Source organism: Leptinotarsa decemlineata, unplaced genomic scaffold, assembly GCF_025532065.1.
Source record: "Leptinotarsa decemlineata unplaced genomic scaffold, Ldec_3_MD MMD2_P_RNA_scaffold_2, whole genome shotgun sequence".
Taxonomy (NCBI): Eukaryota; Metazoa; Arthropoda; class Insecta; order Coleoptera; family Chrysomelidae; genus Leptinotarsa; species Leptinotarsa decemlineata.
In genome coordinates this window covers 12,975,884-12,988,506 of record NW_027412529.1, presented here as the reverse complement: position 1 = coordinate 12,988,506, position 12,623 = coordinate 12,975,884, and the positions used below count along the sequence as shown (strand labels likewise).

At 36.8% G+C, this 12,623-nt stretch overlaps 2 protein-coding genes and 1 long non-coding RNA gene across 9 annotated transcripts in view; 1 reads left to right on the top strand and 2 right to left on the bottom strand.

The window, feature by feature from the left end:
- LOC111503583 (uncharacterized) overlaps positions 1 to 2,011 on the bottom strand; it is a 33,307-nt gene extending 31,296 nt beyond the window's left edge. For both annotated transcript variants that reach the window (XM_074183719.1, XM_074183726.1), the window contains exon 1: positions 1,854 to 2,011. In XM_074183719.1, the coding sequence (XP_074039820.1) occupies positions 1,854 to 1,945 (92 nt within the window). In that variant the 5' untranslated portion in view covers positions 1,946 to 2,011. The remainder of the gene's footprint in view (positions 1 to 1,853) is intronic.
- The window catches only part of LOC111513201 (serine/threonine-protein kinase unc-51), an 88,998-nt gene that overhangs the window by 36,233 nt on the left and 40,142 nt on the right, over positions 1 to 12,623 (top strand). For all 6 annotated transcript variants that reach the window (XM_074183696.1, XM_074183693.1, XM_074183688.1 and 3 more), the window contains exons 4-5: positions 9,660 to 9,696; positions 9,756 to 9,806. In XM_074183696.1, coding sequence (XP_074039797.1) covers positions 9,660 to 9,696; positions 9,756 to 9,806 — 88 coding nt within the window. The remainder of the gene's footprint in view (positions 1 to 9,659; positions 9,697 to 9,755; positions 9,807 to 12,623) is intronic.
- Positions 5,284 to 9,021, bottom strand: LOC141485983 (uncharacterized). Its single transcript, XR_012467569.1, has 2 exons — positions 8,895 to 9,021; positions 5,284 to 5,440 (listed from the first exon to the last, which is right to left on the bottom strand). It is a non-coding gene; the product is annotated as an uncharacterized lncRNA (long non-coding RNA).

Sequence of the window (12,623 nt, the reverse complement as noted above, 5' to 3'; positions counted from 1 at the left end):
AATTCCGGATCCCTGTCGATTGACACAGATTCCTCACACGTAATGTTATCATTTGTTTCAAAAGGTCTCCAGAAAGCCATATTGATGAAAGAACCCGAAAACAATAAGATTTTCCAAAAAACAGTTTAAACGATGAGATTGGAACCTTTGGTGTAAAAGTTGAAAAGTTTCTAGAGATCAATTACCCTAACACCAAAACTGAACCACTGCCTGCAAATTAATTTGTCCGCTTTTTAATCTACTGTTGACAAACTAATTTGCAAGTAGTGGTTCCACTAGTTAATTAGTCATTTAACAAACAAAATCCACATCGGACCAAAAAACTTGAGGTACATAAACAGCTAACCCTTGTCTTCAGTATCAATTTGCTTCTCCTGAAGATGCTCACCTTGTTAGCGAAACGCGCGTCGAGTGCAAAAATATCTGTTTGGTGATAGGGTAATTGATCTCTAGAAAAAGTTTTCAAAAATCGGTTTGCAAAACCATTCACTACCTCACCTTACCCCACGAACACACGGCACTGTTAAAGAAATATTGTGAAAGTCCAAATAATTAGTATTCAGCCAATCCTGCTAGCCGAGCCTTTATTCCTCACCTATATTTGATAGCACGTTTACTAACTATCTGGGCGACTGGGGGCCACAGGCCAGAAATGTTTATGACTGTATAGTTCAAGTCAAAGATATAGTGCCCCCTACCTTCCAGCAGTTCCTCTTTAATAACACACACAACGCGGTACTCATCGCTACATTCTGTTGGTCACCGTAACATGATTTCAAATTTAATTTTATGACTCTTCAGCCAATCATAAAACTCGGTTAGTAAAAATTATCCAATACGAACCGCCAATTCTTCAGTCCACGTGGACTAATTCGTTGCGGCATAATTCCTTTGTATTGGTTTGTTTGGCCTTTGACTTCGCCGACACCTTTAAGATTACTATATCGGTTACTTCGACTATACCAGGGACGCTTTGAACATAAAAGCACTGGTAGTATATACATTTCCCATTTGCCGGGCAGTGATTATGTACACCCCTCGTAGTGCTCTTATTTTTATTGCCGTTCCAATTGGGAATGGATAGTCTATATATTCATTGCAATTTATATTTTTGTTCTGTTAGACGACTTAATCAGGAACGTATTTTATATTTTAATTTCATCGTGACATAGAACACCAATAGAGTAGGTATGTGTTCTGTGACCATGAACCATGAATCTGTATTTTTCACAAATAGTACTACATTACACGTTTATTTTGATTGCGAGTAACGACGTAAAAGACATGACCCAAAAGTAATGGATCTAATATAATAGTAATGGCATTGCAATACTGATTGCAATTCATTGAAACAGGGGTATAAACCGGCTAACCGTGTTGCTTTTCTTGTGTGGAATTAATTTTCATGCACGATAAACATTGATATCTAGGTCGGTTTAGTTAGATAATTTATATGACTGACTATTCTGTATTTAATATGTAATTTATTTATAAAAAAAGGAGGGAAAAGTTGCCGTATTTTCAGATCTTTCGTTTAAATTTTTAACACTCGGTTGGTGAATATAGGCCCTTTAAATTCAATAGAACGTTTTTTGAATTATCCCGTATTATTTTTTTGTTATATAATTAGTTGTGCTAGATCTAGATCATCTTCAACCAGATATTATTTCCTTATCAAATCATCTTTCATGGATCGATAAAACGTCGCGGTAAATGTTATAGTCAATAGAAGGTGTTGGAAATTTGTCAACTTTGTTTTGGCAGATAAAAACGTAGATAACTAACGGCTCACTTGTAGATTCACGAATTCATATTTTTCACTAACACATTTATTGTTCAATCGCTTGACTTACCCGTTACACAGACCAATGAGAAACACAACAACAAAATATCCCTGCATTTTTTTCACGAATGTGGGGATGTTGCCTGATGAATTAAGCGACATGTGATGCTCTTCGAACTGATGAAAAGACACACTGAATGATATGTTGGTTAGCCAATATATTACCTGAGATAAGATAAGATATTTACTCGAATTCAATTCAACTTGATACTATTTTTACATGACGGAGTGAATCTCCGTTGGGAGAGATGGTATTTTATTTCTGCTAAAGGAAATTTATTTTTCTACAAACATTATTATTGGGAAGGAACAAAAAAAAGTATGCGTTTCATTTTTCTATGACGTTGTTGTAGTTATGTACTAACCGATTTTTGTGTTTTCAATACCTAAAAGTTGAGTTGAATAGTTTCAACTGAAAACTGAGTATCTAAGGGCGCACCCTGCATCTTCCTAGAAAAATCTTTCATATTTTCCGGGAAAATGAGAAGATAAAACCAAGCCAAGGGAGTTTATACTATCTCTTTTATCAACAAACATTAAATTTTGAGATGTTCACTACACAGTAAAACAAAAACGCAACACGTGTTTCGCTATACAATAGCTTCTTCAGGCGTGTCTAAATCTAGAGAGCGATTTTGTTGGACTCTACAAACGAATTCTCTAATAAATATAGATATTATTTCTTCGTCGAATGAAAAGTTCATGAATTACATATTTACAAATGGAACTAAACATGTTTTTTGAAGGTGATTGACAATGTTTCATGATGAATTTCTTTAGTTCGGACTTCCATTGTCTTATATTATATAAAATGATTTGAAATCCCTGTAAGAATTAATTAAAAAAAAATTAAAAAAGAAAAGCTGAAAATAACAATTATATTGACCAAAAAAACCTGAAATGAAATAACAGTGAAATAAAATACAAGTTAAAATAGAACAATACAACAAAAATTAAAAATGAAAAGTTGAGAGATTCTAAGGCAAGTTACTTCACGACGTTTCGATGTTAGTATTCACAGTCGTCTTCGGGTGATGATTGGACTAAGTCTTCCGAGATATGACTATTTATGGGTCATTCGAGTATATTCACTTATCTCCGCACTTTTCCGCTTCACCGGTTTAGTGGGAGATGACAGTTTGGCGAAAGTTGTCCATTTTTCGCTTGATTATGGGTTTCCATATGTTGCGTATCTCTACGCTAGCTTGGCTGAATACATTGTTGGACATGTATGCGACTTCTTTGAATTTCCTCATAAACCAATGTTTCTTCCTGTGTATGATCTCAGCTTGGGACTACTCATTGTTATGTTAATGGGTCCAAACATGCTCTACTATTCCTGATTTGGCTAGTTTCCCCTCGCTGTGTGTGTTTCTTGTGCTCGGCAATACGAATATTTAATGGCCTCCAAGTTCAACCGATATAGGATTACCCGCACTCACAGGGTATTCGGTAAATGCAATTCTTGGAATCGCAGCCCGCGTTTGGTGGTCTGGTTTTCGTGAGGCTGCCATGGATAGGGACTCCACACGACAGATGCATAATTCCAGCCAAATTGAACAAAAGTGAAATGAAGAAATTTCAATGTTGAAGCTTTTTCGAAGTCTTTTGTATTTCTAACTAAGAATCCATACATGCGGTAAGCTGCTGTTAGAGTAGTGTCAATATGTTTATTGAAAAAGAGGGCTGAATCAAAAGTAACACCTAGATCAGTGAGTGTGTCAGGACGCTCCAGAACTTGATTGTTTATGACGTAGTTGTGTAAATTCAAGTTCGTTTTCAGTAAGTAAGACATTACATTACATTTGGATTTGTTGAGAGATAGACTATTCTTCCGACACCATGTATCAACGCGATTTAAATTCAGGGCGAGACGTTCGCAATCATTAGAACATGTTATATTGTGATAGAGTTTCAAGTCATCTGCGTATAAAAGGAAATTGACATCAATCTCAGCTCCGATATCATTATTGAACATATTGAACAATAGGGGTCCTAGATTTGATCCTTGTGGTACACCAGATGTGGCTATATGTTCGATAGACTTGAGGCCATTGAGTTGGACGTACTGCTTACGGTTGTAAGAATACGATTTGAAGAGGGTAATTAATTCATTGGGTAACCCAAAAGTAGAAAGCTTGTTGAACAGAATACTATGGTCAAGTCTGTCGAACACTTTAGAAAAATCAGTGAAGATCACTTCAGTCTGAGACTGACAATTAATACCCTCTGCAATACATAGCGTTATTGGAGTGTTTGAAGTCCGGACTTGTAAAGAAACGACCGCATATGGCAAAAAAAATCATGAAGACATCACGCCGTGTCACAAGTCAAACAAAAACAATGGCAAAACTACATGAATTGAACTTCGAATTGCTTCCACATCCACCGTATTCGCCAGATATGGCACCCAGCGATTACTGGCTGTTATCAGACCTCAAAATAATGCTCACCGGTGAGAAATTTCGGTCGAATGAAGAGGTTATTGCTGAAACTGAGGCCTATTTTGAGGCAAGAGATAAAGTGGTATTGAAATATTAGAGTGGTGCTGGAATGATTGTGTAGCTCTTGATGGAGATTTATGAACGAAACAAAAAAATAAACGTTTTCTTTCTTAGGCCCGGGACTTTTCAGACCATGTGTTAGATGGGAGCGGAAGAAGAAAGAGAGCCTAATCATCCAAGCACTTGATTGGAAACACCTACACCATAAGCAAGCCAATCGCGAGCAACCTAGTTCTATTAGAAAACATCAACACTTACTATGAATGGACTGATCCGTTACACTTTCCATGATAATTACACAATTTCCACAAATATTTCAATTTCTAGACCCGTTTCGCTAACACAATAGCTTTTTCAGTAGAAACGAACATTATTAACTGGGCTACAATGGAATTGGTCTTTTTCAGTTCAGAACTTCTTTCATGTTCTGTTGTTCTTGTTTTAAATCTCTTGGAGTCCTTCCCATATACACTTTTGGGCATGATCCTCATGTTAGTTTGTAGACATCTGATCTGTTATCATTGAAATGAAAATGTTTGTGGAAATTGTGTGTTTATTATCATATATATCAACACTTATGTTGAAAAGTTAATATTTTGGTTGATGATTAATCTATGAAAAACAGAGTGAATCATCGTCCAATCCAAATTCAAATAGTTGCTAGTGGAGTTCTGCAACTTGCCATGGATATAAAAATATTTAACATGTAGTGTGTACTGAGTTGGATTAGATGGAACATCAAAAAGAATCAGTGAGAAGATATCGAATGAATTATCGTTACTATTTATTATAATGTCCCAGATTGTCAAGTACTGGACCTTGGACTTTTTGAAGAGTTACTACTTACTTGCTATTTACCTTGGTAAAATGGACAAGTCTGTCAATGAACGTTACCGTTACTGCCTCTATGTCCCTGAAACTAAAATGAGATAGATATAGATAGATAGATTTTTATTCAGGTCGATATCAGTATTACGAAGTTAATATAAATACATATTGAGTAAACGATGTAGATGTAGAATATTCTATTCCTAGCAGTCTGCGGTCTCCTAAGTCAAGCTTGTATTGTGCCCCTTAGGCTGCTAAATGTTATCTGAAGATAAAAGATATAGGAATATACCAATGTACTAATGCTATCAAACTAAAAAGGTAACTTAGTTTTAGAAAACAGTTTGAGGAGAGACATATGTAGGTAGAGTATACACTGATGGAGGTTTATGTTTCAGTTGTTCTCAAAGATATTTTTCAGTTGATCATAATAGTATTTAATGAATAGTTTTTTGTGGCTATTGATATTGATATTTTTTATATTTGTAGGTAACTGATTGTATAATTTAGATATTTTTTATATGTGTAGGTAGCTGATTGTATAGTTTAGGACCAAATGAAGAATTTCTGGTTGTGTTGCCATCATTCGTGTATTCTGCATGTGATAAATTATATTAATAGGTTTACTCATTGTCTATTGTAAGCATTCATAGGCATATATTTTCCTTATGTTAAATAGGTACTTTCTTCTTATAAGGACTCGTTTTAATATCTTCGAGTTTTTCTAAACATTATTTCAATTAAAGTGTTTTGAATTATATCTAAATTGTGTAGGAAGTATTGTATAATCCGACCTAAACAATGATACAATAGCGTATGATTGATTCAGCCAAGGCGTTATAAACCAGTAACATAACGTCTCTTCTAAGAATTTATAAATAAGCTTTTTCGAAGTCTTTTCACCGTATATTTTACATGATCGTTCCAGCGTAGTGATTGATCAATAATGATGCCCAAGTACTTAGTTGTTTATATTTTATTTCTTTCTGGGCAAGAGCAATTAGAATTCTCTGAGCAAGTTCATTTGTGAATAGGAATTATTTTTTGTTTTGGTTGATCTTTTTTTGTAGAGGAGACTGAATCACCTTTTCAACTATTTCCCGATCAATGGAATGCAGACATCTGAAGAACATTTCTCTTTAAAGTACTTTCAGAATGTATTTACACCTAGTCCTTTCTCAATGTGTTGTACCTGAGACTGGGTCAAGAAATATGCTTTCTTAATATGTATTTTCTTTATCTACAGCGTGCAGTTGATAATGTTGAAATTTTCTGTGATCTATAAAACAACAGATTATGTGATAGCACCATTTCAAAACTTAGATCTTATTCGTATTTACATTTTCACCGCGGATTTATTACCGATATACTTGTTATTCGAAAATTCTCATATATTAGAAAGACTGTTGACACTGATAAGCCCTTTCGTGGAAGAGGTTAGTACGTAAAACCCAATGAGCTTGGAAAGTCTCGAAACAGACGATTCATTACAAGTATATGCTGTAACCAAACTTTTGTAATTATTTCCATTGGACTATTTAAAATTATAAATGGATGATAATAATAATGTGAATTCTATTACCACGCTGTCTAAGTTGGAGGAATTTCGTCTACTGATAATTTGTCACATACGATCGTGAACTTTTTATTTTACAGAAAAAATTTTACCACCTGACTATAGCCGGTTGCTTAGAGTGAGTGGTTGGTTCTACTTATTAAATCCCCCGCCACAGTAGAATAATACAACCAGTAGGCTATCTTACGGCGCGGCTATCGGCGCGGCGGTGCGAACGTCGAAGCGGCGGGCGAGGCGACCATTTGCGCGGCAGCGTTTGCAGGCCACGGGCAGTCACGTTCGCCGCCGCGACAAGTAGTCCGACAGCGAAATGTCTTCATAGAAATTATCTCGATATTGGTTAGAAAGTAATAGTTTTTTGGTTCAAGACCTAATATTTGGAAGAGATGGTGGAGTACATGATTTGAATAAGAATCGGGGTTTAGAGGGAGAATTCCACAAGAAGTACGAGAAATACAGATTTAATCCAAAAAAATTTTTTGGGTATACCAGAATGGGTATTGAAACCTTCGATTATAATATTCTTATGAATATTCAACTATAATTGGAGAAAAAAGTTGATGCAAATAGAACTTTAAGTGCCGCTGAAAAATTGTTTTTGACATTTAGGATATGTACTTACCTATCTATACATATCCATATATATTATTCTACAGTACGTATTTATCTATATACCTATGTATAAAGGTAATATTTAATCAGCTGATCATATTTTGTAGAATTACCATATGAAAGTAATGGTCGCAAACGAATCCTTTTATAACAAAATTTATTTGGAACTATCTTTGCCCAAAATAAATGTTACCCTATATATTAATATTTCACAAAATAAAAAAACTTTCAGATAACTATGTTATTTATTGCAGAAATCTAAATTATATGACAGTAATTTTTCGTAAATCTAAAACAAAAAACAACTTCTAAATGACGGTAGAATGAATAATGAATTTCTAACTTTTTATTCAGCAATAAAAGTCTCGGTGTTCATTTTCCGCGACGAAAACAACTAAACTCGTTTGATCACTGCACTATTCGCCGCGACTGCCGCTCGACTACGTGCGCTCGCGCCGTACTGATTCATACCTTTGTTTTGCTCGCTCGCCGCGCCGAAAGTCGCCCACGCGGTTCGCTGGGTACATTTCGCCGGTCGCCGTTGCGCGTGGCTTCATATGTACATTGCTATGAGTTTATTTCAGACGCTACACGCTTTGTCGTTCGCACCGCGCGAATATTCGCATTGGCGATTGTCCCTTGGGCTGTTACCACGTGATCCGCACGAGTTGCCAGGGACCTTCAACTGCTTGAAGGATTTGACGGTACCACGGTCGGAAATTGATATTGTGTTTAGTTTATTCGTTGTTATTGTTTTTAGTTTTTGTAGTTGATCATAAGTAATCTACCACAAAACATTCTATAATAACCTTAAAGTTCGTTTTCATATGAGCGCTCGCCTATGGTAGAAAAACGAAATTGGCTCCTCACTTCGTTCAAAGTCACCGAGAACTTTGTGAATTTATGAATGAAAGTAGTGGAAGTGGACTTATCGGTTGATTTTTACTATGCCACCGCTGTCAATGTTGGTTCGATTCCAACTGTGGGATTTTCGACCTCGTGAATCCTTAGCTCGCACAAATAGACTTCTGAGAGGCGACAACAACTCTTCTATAGAACTCATCAAAATACTTGAAGTAAATAATTTCGTTTTTCAGCACCTAATTCCCAAATTATTTATGAACTCTTTTGTAGTTACTTGTAATGTTTATAAATTTTGTTACCATGTAATTTTTCATTTTTATGATTCATTTCTGGAAGAAGAAAGGTTTAGGCTTTCTACTTTATAAAAAAGTGGAAATCTTCCAAAGAAAAGGAGAAAGCAATTAATTTCAAAATGTGTAGATCATGTAAATAAGTAACTTTCAGACACTAACAAAAAGAAGAAGCCTTCTCGAAACAACTACTTTCATACAAAGATTACAAAATTACCCAAAAAGAGTACTTTCGTAACCATCACTTTTATATGAACATTTAATTATACAAAAAACATTTTTTCTATTCAGTTTGTACTCCTAACATTCGTTATGGAATTGAATCAGATATCATTTACAGGATTCCTACACAATATAGAGAGTTAAATTTCACTTACATGGAACACTGACATTTTCACTGGTAGCCATCCATAGTTCGGAATAAGTCACTTGCCTTATTGCCTCTTAAGCACCAATCTGGATAACTTTACAAGATGGAGAACTAAATTCATTCATAGATGTCACGAACGAGTTTAATCTACTCATGTCATCGATGCCAGTACGCAATGACATGCATTCGCTTATTTGATTTAGTTCCATTCGTGAACGATTCCTCAACCTTTCACTTCATTAAAAAAATCATATAATATTTCTTAGACAATTCCTTCGTAGATTCCAACAATATCACTCTCTAGATTTTTTTAATTTTCAACGTTTACCGAGATACTCAATGTTCTGATTTTTCTCCATTATTGCTGAAGTATTGAGTGTGTGAAATATTTTTTAATAGGTATTACAGTACTTTTGAAGGTTACCAAGTTTTCCAACTTAGTAATTTTCTATATGTATAGACGGTGCATCGTTTATGAGGGAAATTTCATATATACAATCGAGATTAAGAAAATATATTTGTATGAAAATTTGATGGGGTATTTTTTAAAGATTGGGAGGTGAAAGACACGTTTTGGCTTTCTACTTCTCCATCTTCATACAAAAAAAATGTAGAAGTGTAGAAGTATTCTTCTTGATTTGTCAATATCTAGTATTTTATCACCTTACTTTCCGTCCCTGGAGTGTTATAATTTGTATATGCGGCACATATTATAATTTTGGAATATATCTTTTTGTGAAATATATACATTCATATATTTTTTCTCTTCTAGTATTGCAATGGTGGGGATCTAGCAGACTATTTGGCCAGTAAGTCGAAACTGATGATTACAAAAAATATCTTTAGTTAAGACTTTTTCTTGTTTTAGAAAAAGGAACGCTGGATGAAGAGACCATACGTCTGTTTTTAGTACAATTGGGTAAGCGATTTTGTTTTTTTAACTGAAGTTCATGCGGCACTCTTCGAACTGTATCTAGTCAAACGAGCTTTGATTTCACTGTCGGTTTTACATGCTTGTTAGGCAGGGTCTGTCCGACCCTCCGCCGCAAACCGCGAGAAATTATTGTGGCTCAAACCTATCTCGATTAAAAAGCTCGATCAAAAAAATCCAGCTTTTTAACGAAGCCGTTTATTTCATTTGGTGAGTGACTTTTCAGTTCAGCTGACAAGAGTCAAACTCTGCCAAATACTGAAAACCTGATCCAGTATGCACTGGGACAGGCACAGAGTATGTGCTCTGCAACCAGGGAATTTTCTTGTGACGAACAATCCACCCCAAGTTCAACAGACCATATTACGAGGACCTGATCGGCTATCGGCCTACTTTGGTCGGGTAGGCAAGCAACGCAAATGGGTGGCTTGGGAAATGGGTCTCCTATGATGCATTTCAGAGAGACTTTGGCTGCGCGGAACTTACTGCGCCCACCAGCCTGGAAAAGCTCTCCTGGTCTTCTCGGGTAACCTTTAACCAGCCAGGCCGGAATATGCAGCTGTGAAATTTTGGATTTTTTATGTAGACTTTGAAACGCACACTTTGTTCGAGTAGGCTTTGGACGATGCGGCGATAAAACAATGTAAATCTTCACTGGCAGCTGTCAAATTTTGATTTAAGCAATAAAGACCCTAAGCATACTACTGGATTCCACCCACAAAAGAGCCATTCGCCTGATTGGAGACTGGAACACCACTTATAACCTTGATAATCTGGAACATCGTAGAAAAGTTGGAGATTTGTCTTTTTTTATAGATACTTTCACGGGAGGTATTAACCCTAGAGGACTAACGTGTTTTGAATGTACGTAATCACTATCCTATCGTAAAATTTACGACTTTTTTTAAATAATACTGAAAATGTTAAGGTAAAAGGGCGGACTGGTAATATATTCATTACTTCAACTTAAATGTGAGGTGAAAAAGAAGAATATTTTTCACCGTTGAGTGCACGATGTGGATCTATGTTTCGCACACATAGGAAGTTGGCACTGGTCACAATAGGAGGTGGTCATTCTCCTTTTTTTCGATGGACAAAGGCTGCAAATGGTTCTGGGTCCTTTACGAGGTATAATTTCACTCGATGAAGCCTTAGGATTCAAAATATCACTCAGAGATTTCTGGAGTGGGCAAGATAAATTTTTGAAAATTGTTCGGTGCTCCAACCATGGTCTCGACCCCACCTTTAGTTCAATTATAAAATTGAATAACCGAGGGCTTCCTCGATGAGGAAAATATTGAGGGTTGATAGTGTGGTTGATAATAGAAGTACAATCTTTTTTTGGTACATATGAAACAAGCATCAAATTTTTGTTGAAGCCGAACATAAAGGTTTTGGGTTTGCGATGTGTTACATCCGAAAACTCTGGTGGAATTTCTTTCTTATTTTTACGCAATTTTTAACCAATTGTCAATTTATGGGAATTCGATAACACTGTTGTCCATAGTTACGTACCGATTCAACCCGTGGACTGTTTTTGCCAATTCTTTCACATAGTAAGTACCAAATGGATCACCATGATTTTTGGTATATTTTCCCAAGTAAGGAGCAGCATCAATCATATATTTGGTTTCAGAATCACAAACCATTACTATTTCGTGTCCATATCTCGCCGGCTTATTAGGCATATACAATATACATCCTAAAAGGACATCTCCCACGAAACCCCAAAAGTTATTCATCAATAGTCAGAAATGACCCAGGTTTATAATTCCTATTAAGCAGGGTCCACACTATGCCGCGGTAGGCCGGGCGGGTTGACCCGGGTGGGCTAAGCCGGGCGGGTACCATCGGGCCGGCACGACGTCCACACCGAAAACGAAGCCGACCTACCTGCATTATTTAGTTTCAATACCAAGACTGTTGACTTCGTTGAAGAGTACTTTTTAGAAGTAGGGAAGTAGGGCGCCACTCCCTGTTCTTTTCGTTTCAGCTTCATTATTTTTTTCCCTCCAAAAATGGCTGGTTAAATTTTTCCATTTGCGCTCAATTTCATTTTTATCCACTCCAAAAGACACAGCAATCTCTGTGAGACTGTCGTGTCTTTGGTTTTTTAATTTATGTTGGGAATCTGAACTATCCCATAGAAGAGGACGTTCTCTATATAAGTCTATTAACACTAAAACTTGTTCGTCATTCCACTACATCACTTAAAATGAACAATAAAAAACCCTACTTGAACAAACTGAGTCGAAAATAAAATAATTCGTCTAGTTCGGTCGGAGGTTTAATTGTAACTGAAGCCGCTCGGGGCCGCTCAGCACGTCCCCACTCTATATTTTTGTTCGGCTCGGCTCGGCTTCCTTTGATCTGTACCTACTTTAAGTGGGTTGGGATCTGCACGGCCCGGGCCGGCATTTTCTAACCCGGCAAAGCCGCCCGGGGCGTCTACATCAACGCGGCTTAGGCCGCCTGGGTCAGCCCGCCCGTCCTACCGCGGCGTAGTGTGGACCCTGCTTTACAGTTCAATATGAATCGCTTCCATATATCTCTTATAGGAGCAAAAAGCAGGGTCCACACTATGTCGCGGTAGGCCGGGCGGGTTGACCCGGGTGGGCTAAGCCGGGCGGGTACGTTCGGGTCGGCACGACGTCCACACCGAAAACGAAGCCGACCGGGTTATTTCTACCTACATTATTTAGTTTCAACACCAAGACTGGTGACTTGTCCGTCATTCCACTCCATCACTTGAAATGAACAATAAAAAACCCTACTTAAACAAACTGAGTCGAAAATAAAATAATT